The sequence below is a fragment of the Coregonus lavaretus genome (assembly GCF_964263955.1).
Source record: "Coregonus lavaretus genome assembly, chromosome: 10".
In the NCBI taxonomy this organism is placed as follows: domain Eukaryota; kingdom Metazoa; phylum Chordata; class Actinopteri; order Salmoniformes; family Salmonidae; genus Coregonus; species Coregonus lavaretus.
In genome coordinates this window covers 9,267,694-9,282,294 of record NC_139997.1, presented here as the reverse complement: position 1 = coordinate 9,282,294, position 14,601 = coordinate 9,267,694, and the positions used below count along the sequence as shown (strand labels likewise).

Here is a 14,601-nt window from a genome sequence, read left to right as displayed (position 1 = left end):
TCACTGTTTTGATTTGTTTACAACGTGCTCAGGATCAACCTAGCTGGGCAGGTTGCTTTTTAGCTGTTGAAATGAGTTGCACGTGATTTAATTCTGATGTATTAATTATTGTGGATTGTTAAATGTATTAGGCTTATGTATAGGCATTAGACAACATGCTAACTGAGTGAGGGTCATTGAGTAGACCGGTAGACTTCACTAGCTGGTTGTACCATCTGTATCTGAACCTAGCTAGCGCTAGCCAGGTGTGCTACGGTGTCCGTCACCTGTCGCCTGTTGTGCTTTGAATAACTAATTGGATAGAGCTCTGTGCTAAACATGATTGTAGCTGTGGCTCCCTCCCTCCCTCCCTCTCTTCCTTCATCCCTCCCTCCCTCCCTCCCTCTCTCTCTCTTCCTTCATCCCTTGCTTCCCTGCTCCCAGCTCCAGCCAGAGGAGAGCATCAGGAGCAGATGACTGTCACACTCCAACTCCCTCTTCATCTCTTTCTCTTCATCTCTCTCTTCATCTCTCTCTTCATCTCTCTCTCTCTCTCTCTCTCTCTCTCTCTCTCTCTCTCTCTCTCTCTCTCTCTCTCTCTCTCTCTCTCTCTCTCTCTCTCTCTCTCTTCATATCTCTCTCTCTCTCTCTCTCTCTCTCTCTCTCTCTCTCTCTCTCTCTCTCCAACTCTCTTCTCTCTCTCTCTCTCTTCATCTCTCTCTCTCTCCCCCTCTCTCTCTCCCCATCTCTTTCTCTCTCTTCATCTCTCTCTCTCGCTTTCTCACTCCTCTTTCTCACTCTTTCTTGCTCCCTCTCTTCATTTCTCTCTCTCACTCTTTCGCTCTCTCTCTCTCTTCCTCCCATCTCTCCCCCTCCGTCTCTCTCTCTTCATCTCTCTCTCTTTTCATCTCTCTTTCTTTCGCTCTCTTTATTTCTCTCTCTCTTTCTCTCTCTCTTCCTCCCATCTCTCCCCCCTGTCGCTCCCCCTCCATCTCTCTCTCCCTCTTCCTCCCATCCCATCCCTCCCCCTCCATCTCGCTCTAATAATGGATGAGCCCGGTGTTGTCTTGTCGACTCCCCACCTTTCAGAAGCCTCTGAGGAGGTGCATGACAGCCAAGGAAATGTGTCTAGAGCAGAGCACAGGGGAGAGTTATGTGTCCGACTCTGGCGGTGCAGCAGGGTGGTGTGTGTGCGGTGCAGCAGGGTGGTGTGTGTGCGGTGCAGCAGGGTGGTGTGTGTATCTTTGGGCTTCATCACGCTACATCCATCTCTCTGCCATGAGGCCTGATGAGACACTGCAGAACTAAAAAAGACCTCCGGACCATGACGGACGGCGGAGAGACAGACAGACATAACACTGGTCCTGACAATGTTGTGTCTGGGGAGAAACTCAAAGACAATGCGGTCAGTCGTTGTGGGACAGACCAGTAGGCAACATCTAAGTCGTGCTCTCTCAGTCTGACCAAAGACAACTCTTTCATCCTCATTATTCATCATTTTTACGTGAGGAAGGGTTGTCTTTAGAGAGAAGAGGAATGTGCTCAACCAACGTGAGACAAGGTGCAGACTGTGGGAGGCATGACTGACTGTGTTGTGATGAGTGTCTACTGTTCAGACACGCTGTGGTCCTCAGAGAAGAAGACACGCTGTGGTCCTCAGAGAAGATGACACGCTGTGGTCCTCAGAGAAGATGACACGCTGTGGTCCTCAGAGAAGAAGACACGCTGTGGTCCTCAGAGAAGAAGACACGCTGTGGTCCTCAGAGAATAAGCTAAATGATGGAAAAGCTTCTGGTGATGCAGCCTAATGAGGAGCAGGTGCATGAGAGACGACAAACACACACACTTCATTGAAGGGCCCTGCTCTTGTCTTGGTAGAGTTTTTCACGAAATCTCAGAAAGTCAGAATCTCCCACAATACAGTTTGTGATGGGATGCTAAGATAATTAATAGAACATTACACAGTACATATGGATATGTTCTAAAAAAACCACATGAGTATTTATTTGATTTAGCATCAACTGGGTGAGACCAAGGACACAAGGCACAGACAACACACACTGATGTCAGTTCAACTATGCGCAAATGTGTGAATCTGCAAGAGTTAGCCTATTGCTAGCGAGGGACTAAGTGTGTGTCAGTCAAGCAATGAGGAACAATTCGGAATCGGAATTTCAGTTAACTTAATGAAACTGGAACTGAAACTCCAACCATGGTATTTGAAAGAGGGAGAGTGAGGACATTATGTATATGAAAGAGGGAGAGTGAGGACATTATGTATATGAAAGGGAGAGTGAGGACATTATGTATATGAAAGGGAGAGTGAGGACATTATGTATATGAAAGAGGGAGAGTGAGGACATTATGTATATGAAAGAGGGAGAGTGAGGACATTATGTATATGAAAGGGAGAGTGAGGACATTATGTATATGAAAGGGAGAGTGAGGACATTATGTATATGAAAGAGGGAGAGTGAGGACATTATGTATATGAAAGGGAGAGTGAGGACATTATGTATATGAAAGAGGGAGAGTGAGGACATTATGTATATGAAAGGGAGAGTGAGGACATTATGTATATGAAAGAGGGAGAGTGAGGACATTATGTATATGAAAGAGGGAGAGTGAGGACATTATGTATATGAAAGAGGGAGAGTGAGGACATTATGTATATGAAAGGGAGAGTGAGGACATTATGTATATGAAAGGGAGAGTGAGGACATTATGTATATGAAAGAGGGAGAGTGAGGACATTATGTATATGAAAGGGAGAGTGAGGACATTATGTATATGAAAGAGGGAGAGTGAGGACATTATGTATATGAAAGGGAGAGTGAGGACATTATGTATATGAAAGAGGGAGAGTGAGGACATTATGTATATGAAAGAGGGAGAGTGAGGACATTATGTATATGAAAGGGAGAGTGAGGACAATATGTATATGAAAGGGAGAGTGAGGACATTATGTATATGAAAGGGAGAGTGAGGACATTATGTATATGAAAGAGGGAGTGAGGACAATATGTATATGAAAGGGAGAGTGAGGACATTATGTATATGAAAGGGAGAGTGAGGACATTATGTATATGAAAGGGAGAGTGAGGACATTATGTATATGAAAGGGAGAGTGAGGACATTATGTATATGAAAGAGGGAGTGAGGACATTATGTATATGAAAGGGAGAGTGAGGACATTATGTATATGAAAGGGAGAGTGAGGACATTATGTATATGAAAGGGAGAGTGAGGACATTATGTATATGAAAGGGAGAGTGAGGACATTATGTATATGAAAGAGGGAGTGAGGACATTATGTATATGAAAGGGAGAGTGAGGACATTATGTATATGAAAGGGAGAGTGAGGACATTATGTATATGCGGTGGTATTATAGGAGTGCACAAATGATCCAATATCAAAACCTATAGGGCTGCAGACAGAAACATATCCTATCAAAACCGCTAGAAGACGAATTTGGGTCTATTCATCCTAAATGTGTCTAACAAAAAGAGATATAGGGAGAAAGGGGCCTTTTTTAACATGAGACTGGTATGACCATAATGCACCAGGTGTTTATAGATAAGACAGTGTGTGTATATGAGAGAGAGGTGTTGTGTGTGAGTTAGAGAGGAGATTGTGTGTGTGGGAGTTAGATAGTGGAGTGGAGGCAGGGGTATTGCTGTGTGCAGCCAGCCAGCCAGTCAGTCAGTCAGTCATGGGATGGACGAGTGAGACTTGTGTACCCACGGCTGCTTACTGGCTGGAGCTAGACCAGGGGGAGGAGTGTCTCTGCCCTGCCTGAGAGAGAGAGTAAAAGAGAGAGAGAGGGAGGTGGAGAGGAAGAGCAGAGCGTGAGAGAAACGGGACTGAATCCGCTCCACAGAAGAGAGAGAAGGAGCAGAGAGAAACAGAGAGAGAGGGAGTTAGAGAAACAAGGCTGAATCAGCTCCACAGAAGAGGGAGAGAGAGAGGCTGGGTCTCTGCATCGGTATGCCTGCTCCTCCTGTTCTCCCACTCCACACGCCGCTGCTGCCCTTCTGAGTAGACCCGAACTCTGTTTGAAATGCCAATCACCTCCTTGAGGCTGCTCCTTCATCCTCATTCATTTATATTTATACTCGCCGTTCACCGGCGTGAGGGAGACCTGGAGTGCTTGAGATTTTCGTGGAAGAGAATTTCTGCTGAAGTTGCTGTGAAGAGATTACTGGGTGGTTTCGGCTCTTTGGACTCAATCCGCCTGATCTTTCCGTGTTTGGTGAGGGCACAAAGTCTCTGGTAACATCGGACTCTATAACTTGTGACTGCATTTTTTTGAGACATACAGGAATTCCTGTAAGCCAAGACGATCAAACTTGTTTGACAGTTTTATATTTTTTCGCTGCTACTCTTGCAGGGCAGGCACACTGAGGAGAGAACCAGAGGAGTAGGAGGAGAGGCTGCCAGAGTATTTGTCCTCCGCTATCTGTGTGCGTCTGTGTGATTGAACCTTCTGTGTCTGCACAGTGAGGGGTGCCCTGGGGGACTCCCAGACCCTTGTCGTGGACGAGGGCTAGTCCTCACATTGCTGCTGACATGGCAGAGGGTACACGGCTACTCTCTCTCAGCCACCAGCCTGATCTGCAGCTGAGCTTGGACCAGGAATAGGACCAGGACTAGCTACTGACCAGCCCCAGCCAAGCCCCCTGTCTCTGAGTCTAGGATCAGACCAGACAAGGATATTTCTGGAGCCTCCTGCCCTCTGCCAGTTGATCTGGTTTCAGACCAGGGGCTTTCAGAAGGCTGCAAGATGATGAACTCTTCCCTGGACCTGCTGGAGCTTGAGCTCCTGAACCTGAGCGGCCCTCCTTTCTGCCTCCTGGACGTGGGCTACAGCCAGATCTTAAACACCTGTCTACTGGAGGTAACCATCATCCTGCTGCTTACCGTTCTCATCATCTCTGGCAACCTGGTGGTGATCTTTGTGTTCCACTGTGCTCCTCTTCTCCACCACCACACCACCAGTGCCTTCATCCAGACCATGGCCTACGCAGACCTGTTGGTGGGGGTCAGCTGCCTCATCCCCTCCCTGTCCCTCCTCCACCACCTGAAAGGCCTAGACGAGGAGCTGACCTGTAAGGTGTTTGGTTACATGGTTTCCGTGTTGAAGAGCGTTTCCATGGCATCACTGGCGTGTGTTAGCGTGGACCGCTACATGGCGATAACGCGGCCGCTGTCGTACGCTACCTTGGTGACACCGTGCCGGATCCGCGTATGCATCCTCCTTATCTGGCTCTACTCCGCCCTTGTTTTCCTGCCCTCCTTCTTCGGCTGGGGGAAGCCCGGCTACCACGGCGACGTGGTGGAATGGTGCGCGTTGGCGTGGGAGACGAGGCCGCTCTTCACATCGTTCATCGTGGCGCTGCTCTACGCGCCGGCCGCCATGACGGTCTGCTTCACCTACGTCAACATCTTCCGGATCTGCCGGCAGCACACGAGGGAGATCAGTGAGCGCCGTGCCCGCTTTGGCCCACAGGAAGGCTCTCTGGGACAGGACGGCCAGCCGCAGCAAGCGCCGGCATGCACGGACAAACGCTACGCCATGGTGCTGTTCCGCATCACCAGCATCTTCTACCTCCTCTGGCTTCCCTATATCCTGTACTTCCTGCTGGAGAGCGCTAGAATCTACCGTCATCCCGCCGCCTCGTTCATCACCACCTGGCTGGCTATCAGCAACAGCTTCTTTAACTGTCTGATCTATAGTCTGTCCAACAGTGCCTTCCGGAAGGGTTTAAAGCGCCTCTGTTCGTTCTGCGTGCAGCGCGTGGACAGTAAGAAGTCCTTTGGCCCCGCACCGGGGCACGGACAGGGGCCCGTCTGCACACGCTCCACATGCCACGTTTAGAACCTCCCAGAGACCCGTGTTGAGCCAGAGTGATGTGTTGTTATAGCACTAAGCATGTCCTATACTGATGCTGAGCTAAAGGGAACAGGCTTCACAGGGAGTTGTGTTGCTGCAGATGTTGCGGCTGTTTCTTGACAGTTGAAGGTTTGTTGGAGGGTTATGTCCCTGGCCACAGCTGCCGCTGACTGGATCGTCTCCAGAGCATGAGACCCGCTTGGGAAGTACAGCCCAGACTCAGCCATGCGAGAGGGAGGACAGGGAGGAGAGGTGGGAGTTGGAGGAGGAGGGACGTGGAGTTACCCTAACCTTTGACTCCTGATATGGATGACGTAGCTATGGCTATGATGTTTCAGCGTTGGAGAGTTGAGGTTGATTGAAGACCTCCCTTCTGACAGTACTTGCCGAAAACACAAACTGTAAGAACACATGTTCTTTTAGGGGGATGTTTTTTTCTGAGACTCTATCTTCCTATCAGTTTGTGAAACAATTTGTATTTTTGCCATGACTTCAATGTATTGAATGCAAAAAACGGACTCACATTATTTAAAGGTCCAGTGCAGTCAAAATTAAGTTTTTACCGGTGTACATTTTACATTTACATTTTAGTAATTTAGCAGATGCTCTTATCTAGAGCGAATTACAATTAGTGGATTCATCTTAAGATAGCTTGGTGAGACAACAACACATAACAATCGTATCAAGTACATTTTCCCTCAACAAAGTATTTATCAGCAAAGTCAGTGCTAGTTTTTATTTTTTTTAAACAATAAGAGTTATTTAAGATACTCTTCAAAGAGGTAGGGTTTCGGACGTTTTTGAAAGACTGGCTTTCCTGACTTTAGGGGGAAACTTGTTCCACCATTGGGGTGCCAGGACAGAGAAGAGCTTTGACTGGACTGAGGGATGGGAGAGCCAAGAGTACAGAGGTGGTGGAATGGAGTGCTCAGGTTGGGATGTAGGGTTTGAGCATAGCCTGAATGTGGGGAGTGGCAGTTCCCCTTGCTGCTCCGTAGGCAAGCACCAGGGTCTTGAAGATGATGCGCGCTTCGACTGGAAGCCAGTAGAGTGTACGGAGGAGCAGGGTGACAAGGAGAACATAGCAAGGTTGAACCCCAGGCAGGCTGTGGCATTTATATCCTAATCTACAACTGATGAACCTAACACTGTAGGAGTCTGGAGTTTCAGCTTTCCATGGTGACATCACCATGCAGTAAATTGGTTAATAGACCAATAACAAAGAGAGTTCCAAACCTCTCTGCCAATAACAGTTAGTTTTCAGTTTTCCCCTCCCCACTCAGACCACTCCCAGACAGTTCTAGCACAATTCTTGCTTGAGAAATAGTTTTTTTTACTAAAAAGCTATTATTTCCCATTTTAATGGAAATCTATTACAGTAAGGTACTTAATTGTTACCCAGAAATGATATTATGATATAAAAACAGATCCATTGGGCCTTTAAAAAACTGAGAAACACTTGATTGCTGCTTTCTTATGCCTAGCTGAGTGGAGGTGTCAATAACAACTTATTTAAATGTTTGCCCTTGTGCTTTTTACAGAAACAGATGATTTACAACATTGTGCACTGAAGGGTGCAGCAACCTCAAACTCTGAAGAGAAGCAAGTAGGCCTACTTCATAATGTATTTATATCTGGGTTGTTCTGAGGCAGAGGTATGGGCAGAGAAAGAGAGGACGACGGACTTTGTTTAGGTGTTCAAACACCAGGATTATTAGTAGAGCCGATGTTGGCCTTTTAACACTAACGGTATCGGCCGATAATTCCACCGATAGACGATATTTAATAAATAGGATGAAGAAAGGGAATCTCATGCTTATCTGAACAATTGCGGCTATTCCCATGATGTGTCATTCATTTCACAATTGAAGAAATCAGCATTTGAAGCGTATTTCTTGGACAATTGCTCTTTTGGATGGCAATTTATGAGAAAACAGTATATCGGCAGATATGTCGGTACATTTTGTTACCCCAAAAATCGGAATCGGTATCGGATCCTAAAAAAACATATCGGTTGGGCTCGAATTAGTAGTCCCAATTGAACTAGTTTACTACTGAGGGATCAGAGTAATCATTGACTGGATGACTCTTGTTTCGACAAACTTCCTTATCATCAAACTACATTCCAGTACATTCCGGTTCACTTATGAGGAGAATGTGGTCGTTGTGTCAAAGCAGAAGATTATAGAAAAGTGATTCCAGAATAGTTGATAATCTCCAAAGCTTTGCCCCATATCTGTGATCTATTCTGGACTAGGAGTATCTGCTGCTATACCGTTGGGGCTCTTGCGTATTTTTTTTGGCTCATTAAATCAACCTCACGTCTCAGTCTTTCTCAGTCTTAAGGTTAATGACGGTGAATGTTGAAGGTGAGTATTTAGAAAGCTGTGAGCTGCTGTTAGCTGAGGAACATCTGCCTCTGGCTGGGTGTCGTAAACGTCTCGTCCGGTCTGTCGACCACCCTCCACCCTTCTCAGCCTGCTCATTCCATCACAGAGAAAGCCAGGGGTGAAAAGAGAGGGAGAAAGAGAGGAATCGCAGCTGTGGAGTGCGTCAGAGAGAAAGCCCTAAGATAAACATAATGGCAGCAGTAATATTGTGACACACACACACACACACACACACACACGGTAATGTGGGAAGTAAAACAGTGCCCCAGTAAGCAGAGTGCCCCAGTATGTCCAGCTCCAGACCCAGATGCTTCAAGACATTTCCCTTTTTCAGCCGGGGCCACAACACTACAGTATAAAACAGGCTGGTTCAGACCAGATCAGGCTGTGTCCCAAATGGCACCCTATATAGTGCACAAGTGTTTTTAAATGAATGTTACTTGATGTTTATTAGACTTTTCCCAGGTTTTGGCTTCTTGTCACTTTTCTCTCTTTGGTACTCTGACATTTGGGAGCAAATAGACAATGGACACAGTAGCTTTATTTTCCTCGCTGACCAAAGTTGAATATTTATTGGATTTTGTATGTTTTAAGAAGAAAGAGACAGAATGAGAGATGGAGAGAAAAAGAAAGCGTCATTCAGGGTGATTACTTTTTTTGATGGATGTTTTCATGTTAGGAATTTTGCAGTGATGAAGGTATGGACAGACATTGAGTTGGGCTGCTGGATTCTTAGGCTGCCTCTGCAATGAATCCAGTAATCTGGGTACAGGCGAAGGCTCCATCGAGGGTTTTTCTGAGTTGCCTGTACAGCAGGCCTATCTGAATTTGTCTTTGAGTAGTTACGGTGTGACTATTAAAATTGATTTATTTTATAATATTTCAAAGCTGTACATAGTCTTATGCATGTTTTACTTACTGTATGTATTTGATTGTGATTTGAATACGAAAAGTGACAATTCAAACTGTTGTCTAAATGCTTTTGGAGACGTACGTCTTCAAGGCCATGCTGTCGAAGGGCACAGTGCAATACATTGTGTTCCTCCATTTTGTCAATGTTTTATTGAAGACGGAGAATACACAATAGAAACGTTTCTTTTCTTCATTTACCACAGAGTGTGTGTTGAATAGGGCAGTCCCCGACAAAAGAAAATCTTGGTGGACCGAGAGTCGTCTGTTCTTTCGACCAATCGATTGGTTTTAAAATGTGTATTTTTCCATATATAGACACATCCTATGTGTTTTAATCAAATCAACTATATTCACTGGACATGTCTGATGCTTTAAGCACACTGTTTGATTAAATAATTAAGACACACAAATGACTAGAGGGAGTCCGACCACAATTGATTTGATTGTGCCTGGGCGGGCTCAGACTTGCTGCGCTGTGTAAAAAAAAAAAAAAAAATCTGTGTGACTAGCACCCATTGTCTCTCTCTCCTCCCTGCTGCAGTGACCACCACAGAACATCAACAGTGTTTATCACACTGTCCATGTTGCTGAAGCTGCAACATCATGCCAGCAGCATACCACCCTGCATCCCACTGCTGGCTTGCCTTTGAAGCTAAGCAGGGTTAGTCCTGGTCTGTCCCTGGAAAATTCCCAATCTGGCCCTCGTACCATCATGGCCACCTAATCATCCCCAGCTTCCAATTGGCTTATTCATCCCCCCTCCTCTCCCTTGTAACTATTCCCCAGGTCATTGCTGTAAATGAGAATGTGTTCTCAGTCAACTTACCTAGTAAAATAAGGGTAAAATATATAAATACATTCTGACTGAAAAGTTCTGTTACTGAAATCTCTCATTTGTTTGGAAAAACATTCCCTATTCGCTCAACCCTTGCTCCCTCAACCTTTGTATACATACGACAGCAAAATGGATGCAGAGGACATGACAAATAGGATGTGACAAATATTTGTCACGTCCTCTGCATCCATTTTGCTGTCGCATGTGTTACGGTGTTCAGAGTTTCTTATAACCAATTTATTGATTTGATTATGATATGCTATAGGTCAGGCCCTATTGGTCACATGCATGCGATGCATACATGTGTTTACTGGTTGCTCAGTAGGTAAAGGGGTAGTCAGTCAATATATTTGACTAGTTGTGGAAAATACTGGAGATCAAGAAAAAGAAGGTAAGGAGCAAGCGCTTTGTGCATATTATGTGTACTAAACAGGTGCTGTTAGATTACAATATCATTTTTCTGACCGTTTGGAACAATTTAACACTAAATCAATTATGTGTACCAGAGTCTGTTGCAACGTTTTTTTGTAAAGCCTTTATTAAAGCAAAGACTAAAGACAGTCACATTCATTCGTGAATGCAATTTCGGAAATGAAACGGTTTATTTGTTTATGCTAATTATTCAAGGGTCGCTTTGTTATTACATGTTTTAAACTAAAATGTTTGATTGCTCGTCTAAAGAAATATCGGTCGACCAACAGCCTATCGACCAAACCAGTCGACTAAATGGGTTCAGCCCTAGAATTGAAACAATAGATGTCAATCTGTTTCTCTCTATTGGCCATGTGCTGTTCTTGGACTGTTAGTGATATTCTCTTCTGGTAATAATAAGAGTTTCTGCCAGAGTCGTCACACGTTGTTCACCGTTTTATTGAGTTCACATGACTCTCCCCCTGACGCTTCTGCCCTTTGGGGATGGATTTGTGTGTGTCAGTGTTTTGTATGCCAGTGTGTGTAAAGCAATAGGTTCATGTAGATGTGTTGGGTCTGGTGTGTTGGACAGGCAGCTCAATTCTCTCTCTTGGAAGCCATGCCAAATGTTGATTGGGTTTCCTACTACTGTACTTTCAAAGAGGCTCTTATTTTTTCAAAACCACTCCGTATTCGAATCTTAAAGCATTCACCAAGATATTCCTTAAGTAATTGTACCATTGTCCATCCTTTCAGGTATACCCCACATGGGTTCACTAATATTGTTGTGTATTTAAAAGACAATTCAAGTGTCCTTCTTTTGAGGCAGATATGAGTTCAACATTATACAGTAGCTCCATCCAGGTGTCAGTTAGTTTAACTCTATTCAACCCACTTAGTTGAACTCTATTCAACCCAGCAGTCAGTTGATGGTACTTTAGAAATGGGCAAAATTGGGGGAATTGTTTCTTGTGTCGCTGACCAAAGAGCCACGGCCGTCTCTCCTTTCGCTTTCCTGTGGGAAAACGTCAACACGAGGGCTAGTGATCTCTGGGGACTCAAGCTCCCATAATGACCTGCTCTCTACAGTGCCATATTAGGACGTTGTGAGACCTGGCGTGATGCTGGGAACGTCCATGCCAACTCTGGGACAGAACGGTTTCCAGTGAACTGAGCATTGTGGCCCTAACTTTACTGGAGCATTACACACCCACACACATGGGCAGAAACGCAAACTACACACACGCACTGTTTTCCTGTTTCTCATCAGTCATGTCCTTATAGAGTTTTCTCATATGTATTTTCCTAATGCTCTCTTAATTGCTAGCTCATGACCCGACTGTTTGAAGTGGCTCAGATCTCGATCAGATTAAGAGGAGAATGAACACATTAACAAGAAGGCCTTTGTCTGGAAATGTCCCAAAACATGGTTGAAAATGTCATCTTTTTTTTGTATTCTTATTTTTTTACATTGGTTAAACACTTCAATGTTGTTTTGATCGTTCATTGCAAATTATGCTGGGTAAACTGAATCTTGGGGACTTTAAAAAAAGAATAATGTCTTCTGTGTTGTTTTAAGGCGAGGTAACCTCACTAAGTACCTTGAGCCATGTAAATGATGTCACGTTGTCCTGTATAATTGTCTGGAGGTATATTTCTATTCTGGTATATTATTCTGCACTGAGCAAATAAATGTGATCTTATCAAAATGTATCAAAGATGCAGCAGGTTATTATTGTTTTGTGTGTTGAGAAAACATGGACATGTGTGTGTGCTTGCATGTGTGTCTGCTTACTGAAATGCATGTGTTCGTGTGCCCGCGTTAGCATTAACACAAATACTTACTCAGATGTGTTATCGACTGATAATTACCACACATAAAATATCTGGGATCACCCAATCTTCAATCTTGAACCTTAGCAGCATTCTGGTGCATTATCTGTTAAATCAGGCATCTAAAGAAGAATATCATTCATACAGTACATAGGTTATTCTTAGCTCTGTGTGTCCCTGCTTGGAGCCGGTAGTCTGCTAGCTTGTTAATTAGCCTGTTAGCTGGAGCCAGAGGAGCTATCCATGCTGTACAGAGGAAAGAAATGGGGCCACCCCACACACCTCTGCCCAGAAGGGCTCTGTATTCAGGGCTGAGGGTGGCGGTCTGAGGGGGGCAGGTTGCCACCCCACGCAGGGCTAGGGGAGGATGTGAGGAGATCGCTCTATCTCTCCCTCTCTCCCCCTCACCAAACTGCCCGGTGTAGGGCTTTCATCGCCCCACTCCAGGTCTCATAATCAGCCCCAAGTAAGAAAAGCAAAATGCCATTTCACCCATTGTGTTGGGTCAGAATAAACCTAAACTGTTAACAATGGAGGAACGGGTTACATTGCTTCCCGTGGAAGACACACACACACACACACACACTCCATCACTAACCACCAGCATCATCAAACACAGTCTGTTTTTCTCTCTCCGCACTCACACAATCAATCAAATGTATTTATAAAGCCCTTTTTACATCAGCAGTGTAAGGGTTGGTGTGAGGTGTGACCCAGGTGCGGTGCAGGATAGGCAGTAGGCAGTAGGCAGAGATGGTGAAACAAGGATCTTTACTGGTGGTCCCGAAGCCAGGATACAAAACAACGGACTTAACACAATAAAAGAAAGGCGGAGCAAAAAACAGGCTGACAGCCAAAATACGAAATACTAACTATGACTGAAATAATAACTAAACAGGGAGAACACTTCTCACGTACCTGTCCATACGTCCCGCGATATTATAATAAATAATATGCCATTTAGCAGACGCTTTTATCCAAAGCGACTTACAGTCATGTGTGCATACATTTTTACGTATGGGGTGGTCCCGGGGATCGAACACATTACCCTGGCGTTACAAGCGCCATGCTCTACCAATTGAGCTACAGAGGACACTGATTAGTACTGCTTGGCATAGTGAAACTAGCAGAGGAAACTGAGCAAGGGAACACAGGGAAGTGAGGGCATAAATACACAGGTGAACATGTAGACACAGGTGACACCAATAGGATGATGATTAGTCCAGACTGTGAGTGAGGAGGTGCCTAAGGTTGTCGGAGGATGACACCTAGTGGGTCGCTCCGGAACTGCGACCCCCTCCTGTAACACAGAAGATGTCACAAAGTGCTATACAGAAACCCAGCCTAAAACCCCAAACAGCAAGCAATGCAGATGTAGAAGCTCTAGATCAGGGGTGTCAAACTCATTTTAGCTCAGGGGCCACATGGAGGAAAATCTATTCCCAAGTGGGCCGGACCGGTAAAATCATGGTATATATAACTTAAAAACAACAACTTCAGATTGTTTTCTTTGTTTTAATACGATCAACATACAACATAAAGCTGGAGCCTGAGGACAGTGTGTCCAAAATAGTACAAGCACAACATCACTATTAATCATAAAACACGTCAAGTTTATTTGAAAATTCAAAAGAAAAAGAACACACAAACACACAATGCCTCAGTGATTAACAGAACTGTTTCACAGATCACAGAACTATATCAGGGTGTCATTTCTCAGGAAGAAATGTAGATAAAAATAATGAAATCCTGTTCCCCAAACAAGTGCAAGAACCACAGAGTCAAGAATAGGTTAAATATACAAATAAAATAAAATCAATTAAAAACAATAGCACATCAACATAAAAACATATAAACATAAAGCTGGAGCCTGAGGACAGTGTCCAAAAGCACAACATCACTATTAATCATAAAACACCTCAAGTTATTTGAAAGTTCTGAGGACAAAGAACACACAAACACACAATGCCTCAGTGATTCACAGAAGTATATCACAGATCACAGAACTATATCAGGGTGTCATTTCTCAGGCAGAAATGTAGATAAAGATAATGAAATCCTGTTCCCCAAACAAGTGCAAGAACCACAGAGTCAAGAATAGGTTAAATATACAAATAAAATAAAATCAATTAAAATCAATAGCACATCAACATAAAAACATATAAACATAAATCTGAAAGCGTTGCTCAAACTCCCGTAACAGTCCAGTTATTTTATCTTTGAACCGCTTCATGTCTGCCACGTTGGGTCGCGCACACATTTTTCAGACAGGGGAAGTGAGCTGCATCACCACCGGCAAGTTGCGTCTCCCACAATGACAGCTTCAACTTGAAAGAACGTATGCTG

At 44.5% G+C, this 14,601-nt stretch overlaps 2 protein-coding genes across 2 annotated transcripts in view; both read left to right on the top strand.

Moving 5' to 3' along the window:
• The window catches only part of LOC311135815 (rab GTPase-activating protein 1-like), a gene marked incomplete at its 3' end in the record, with an annotated part of 72,759 nt that extends 70,972 nt beyond the window's left edge, over positions 1–1,787 (top strand). Inside the window, exon 14 of the mRNA XM_084169853.1 lies at positions 1,596–1,787. Within this exon, the coding sequence (XP_084025979.1) occupies positions 1,596–1,787 (192 nt within the window). The remainder of the gene's footprint in view (positions 1–1,595) is intronic.
• A 2,977-nt stretch (positions 1,788–4,764) lies between these two features.
• LOC311136625 (putative G-protein coupled receptor 21) lies at positions 4,765–6,067 on the top strand (the record flags this gene model as incomplete). Its single annotated transcript, XM_084170815.1, has 1 exon — positions 4,765–6,067. One exon carries the CDS (start codon positions 4,765–4,767, stop codon positions 5,857–5,859), a length of 1,095 nt encoding a protein of 364 aa, XP_084026941.1. The 3' UTR covers positions 5,860–6,067.
• Positions 6,068–14,601: the final 8,534 nt, after the last annotated feature.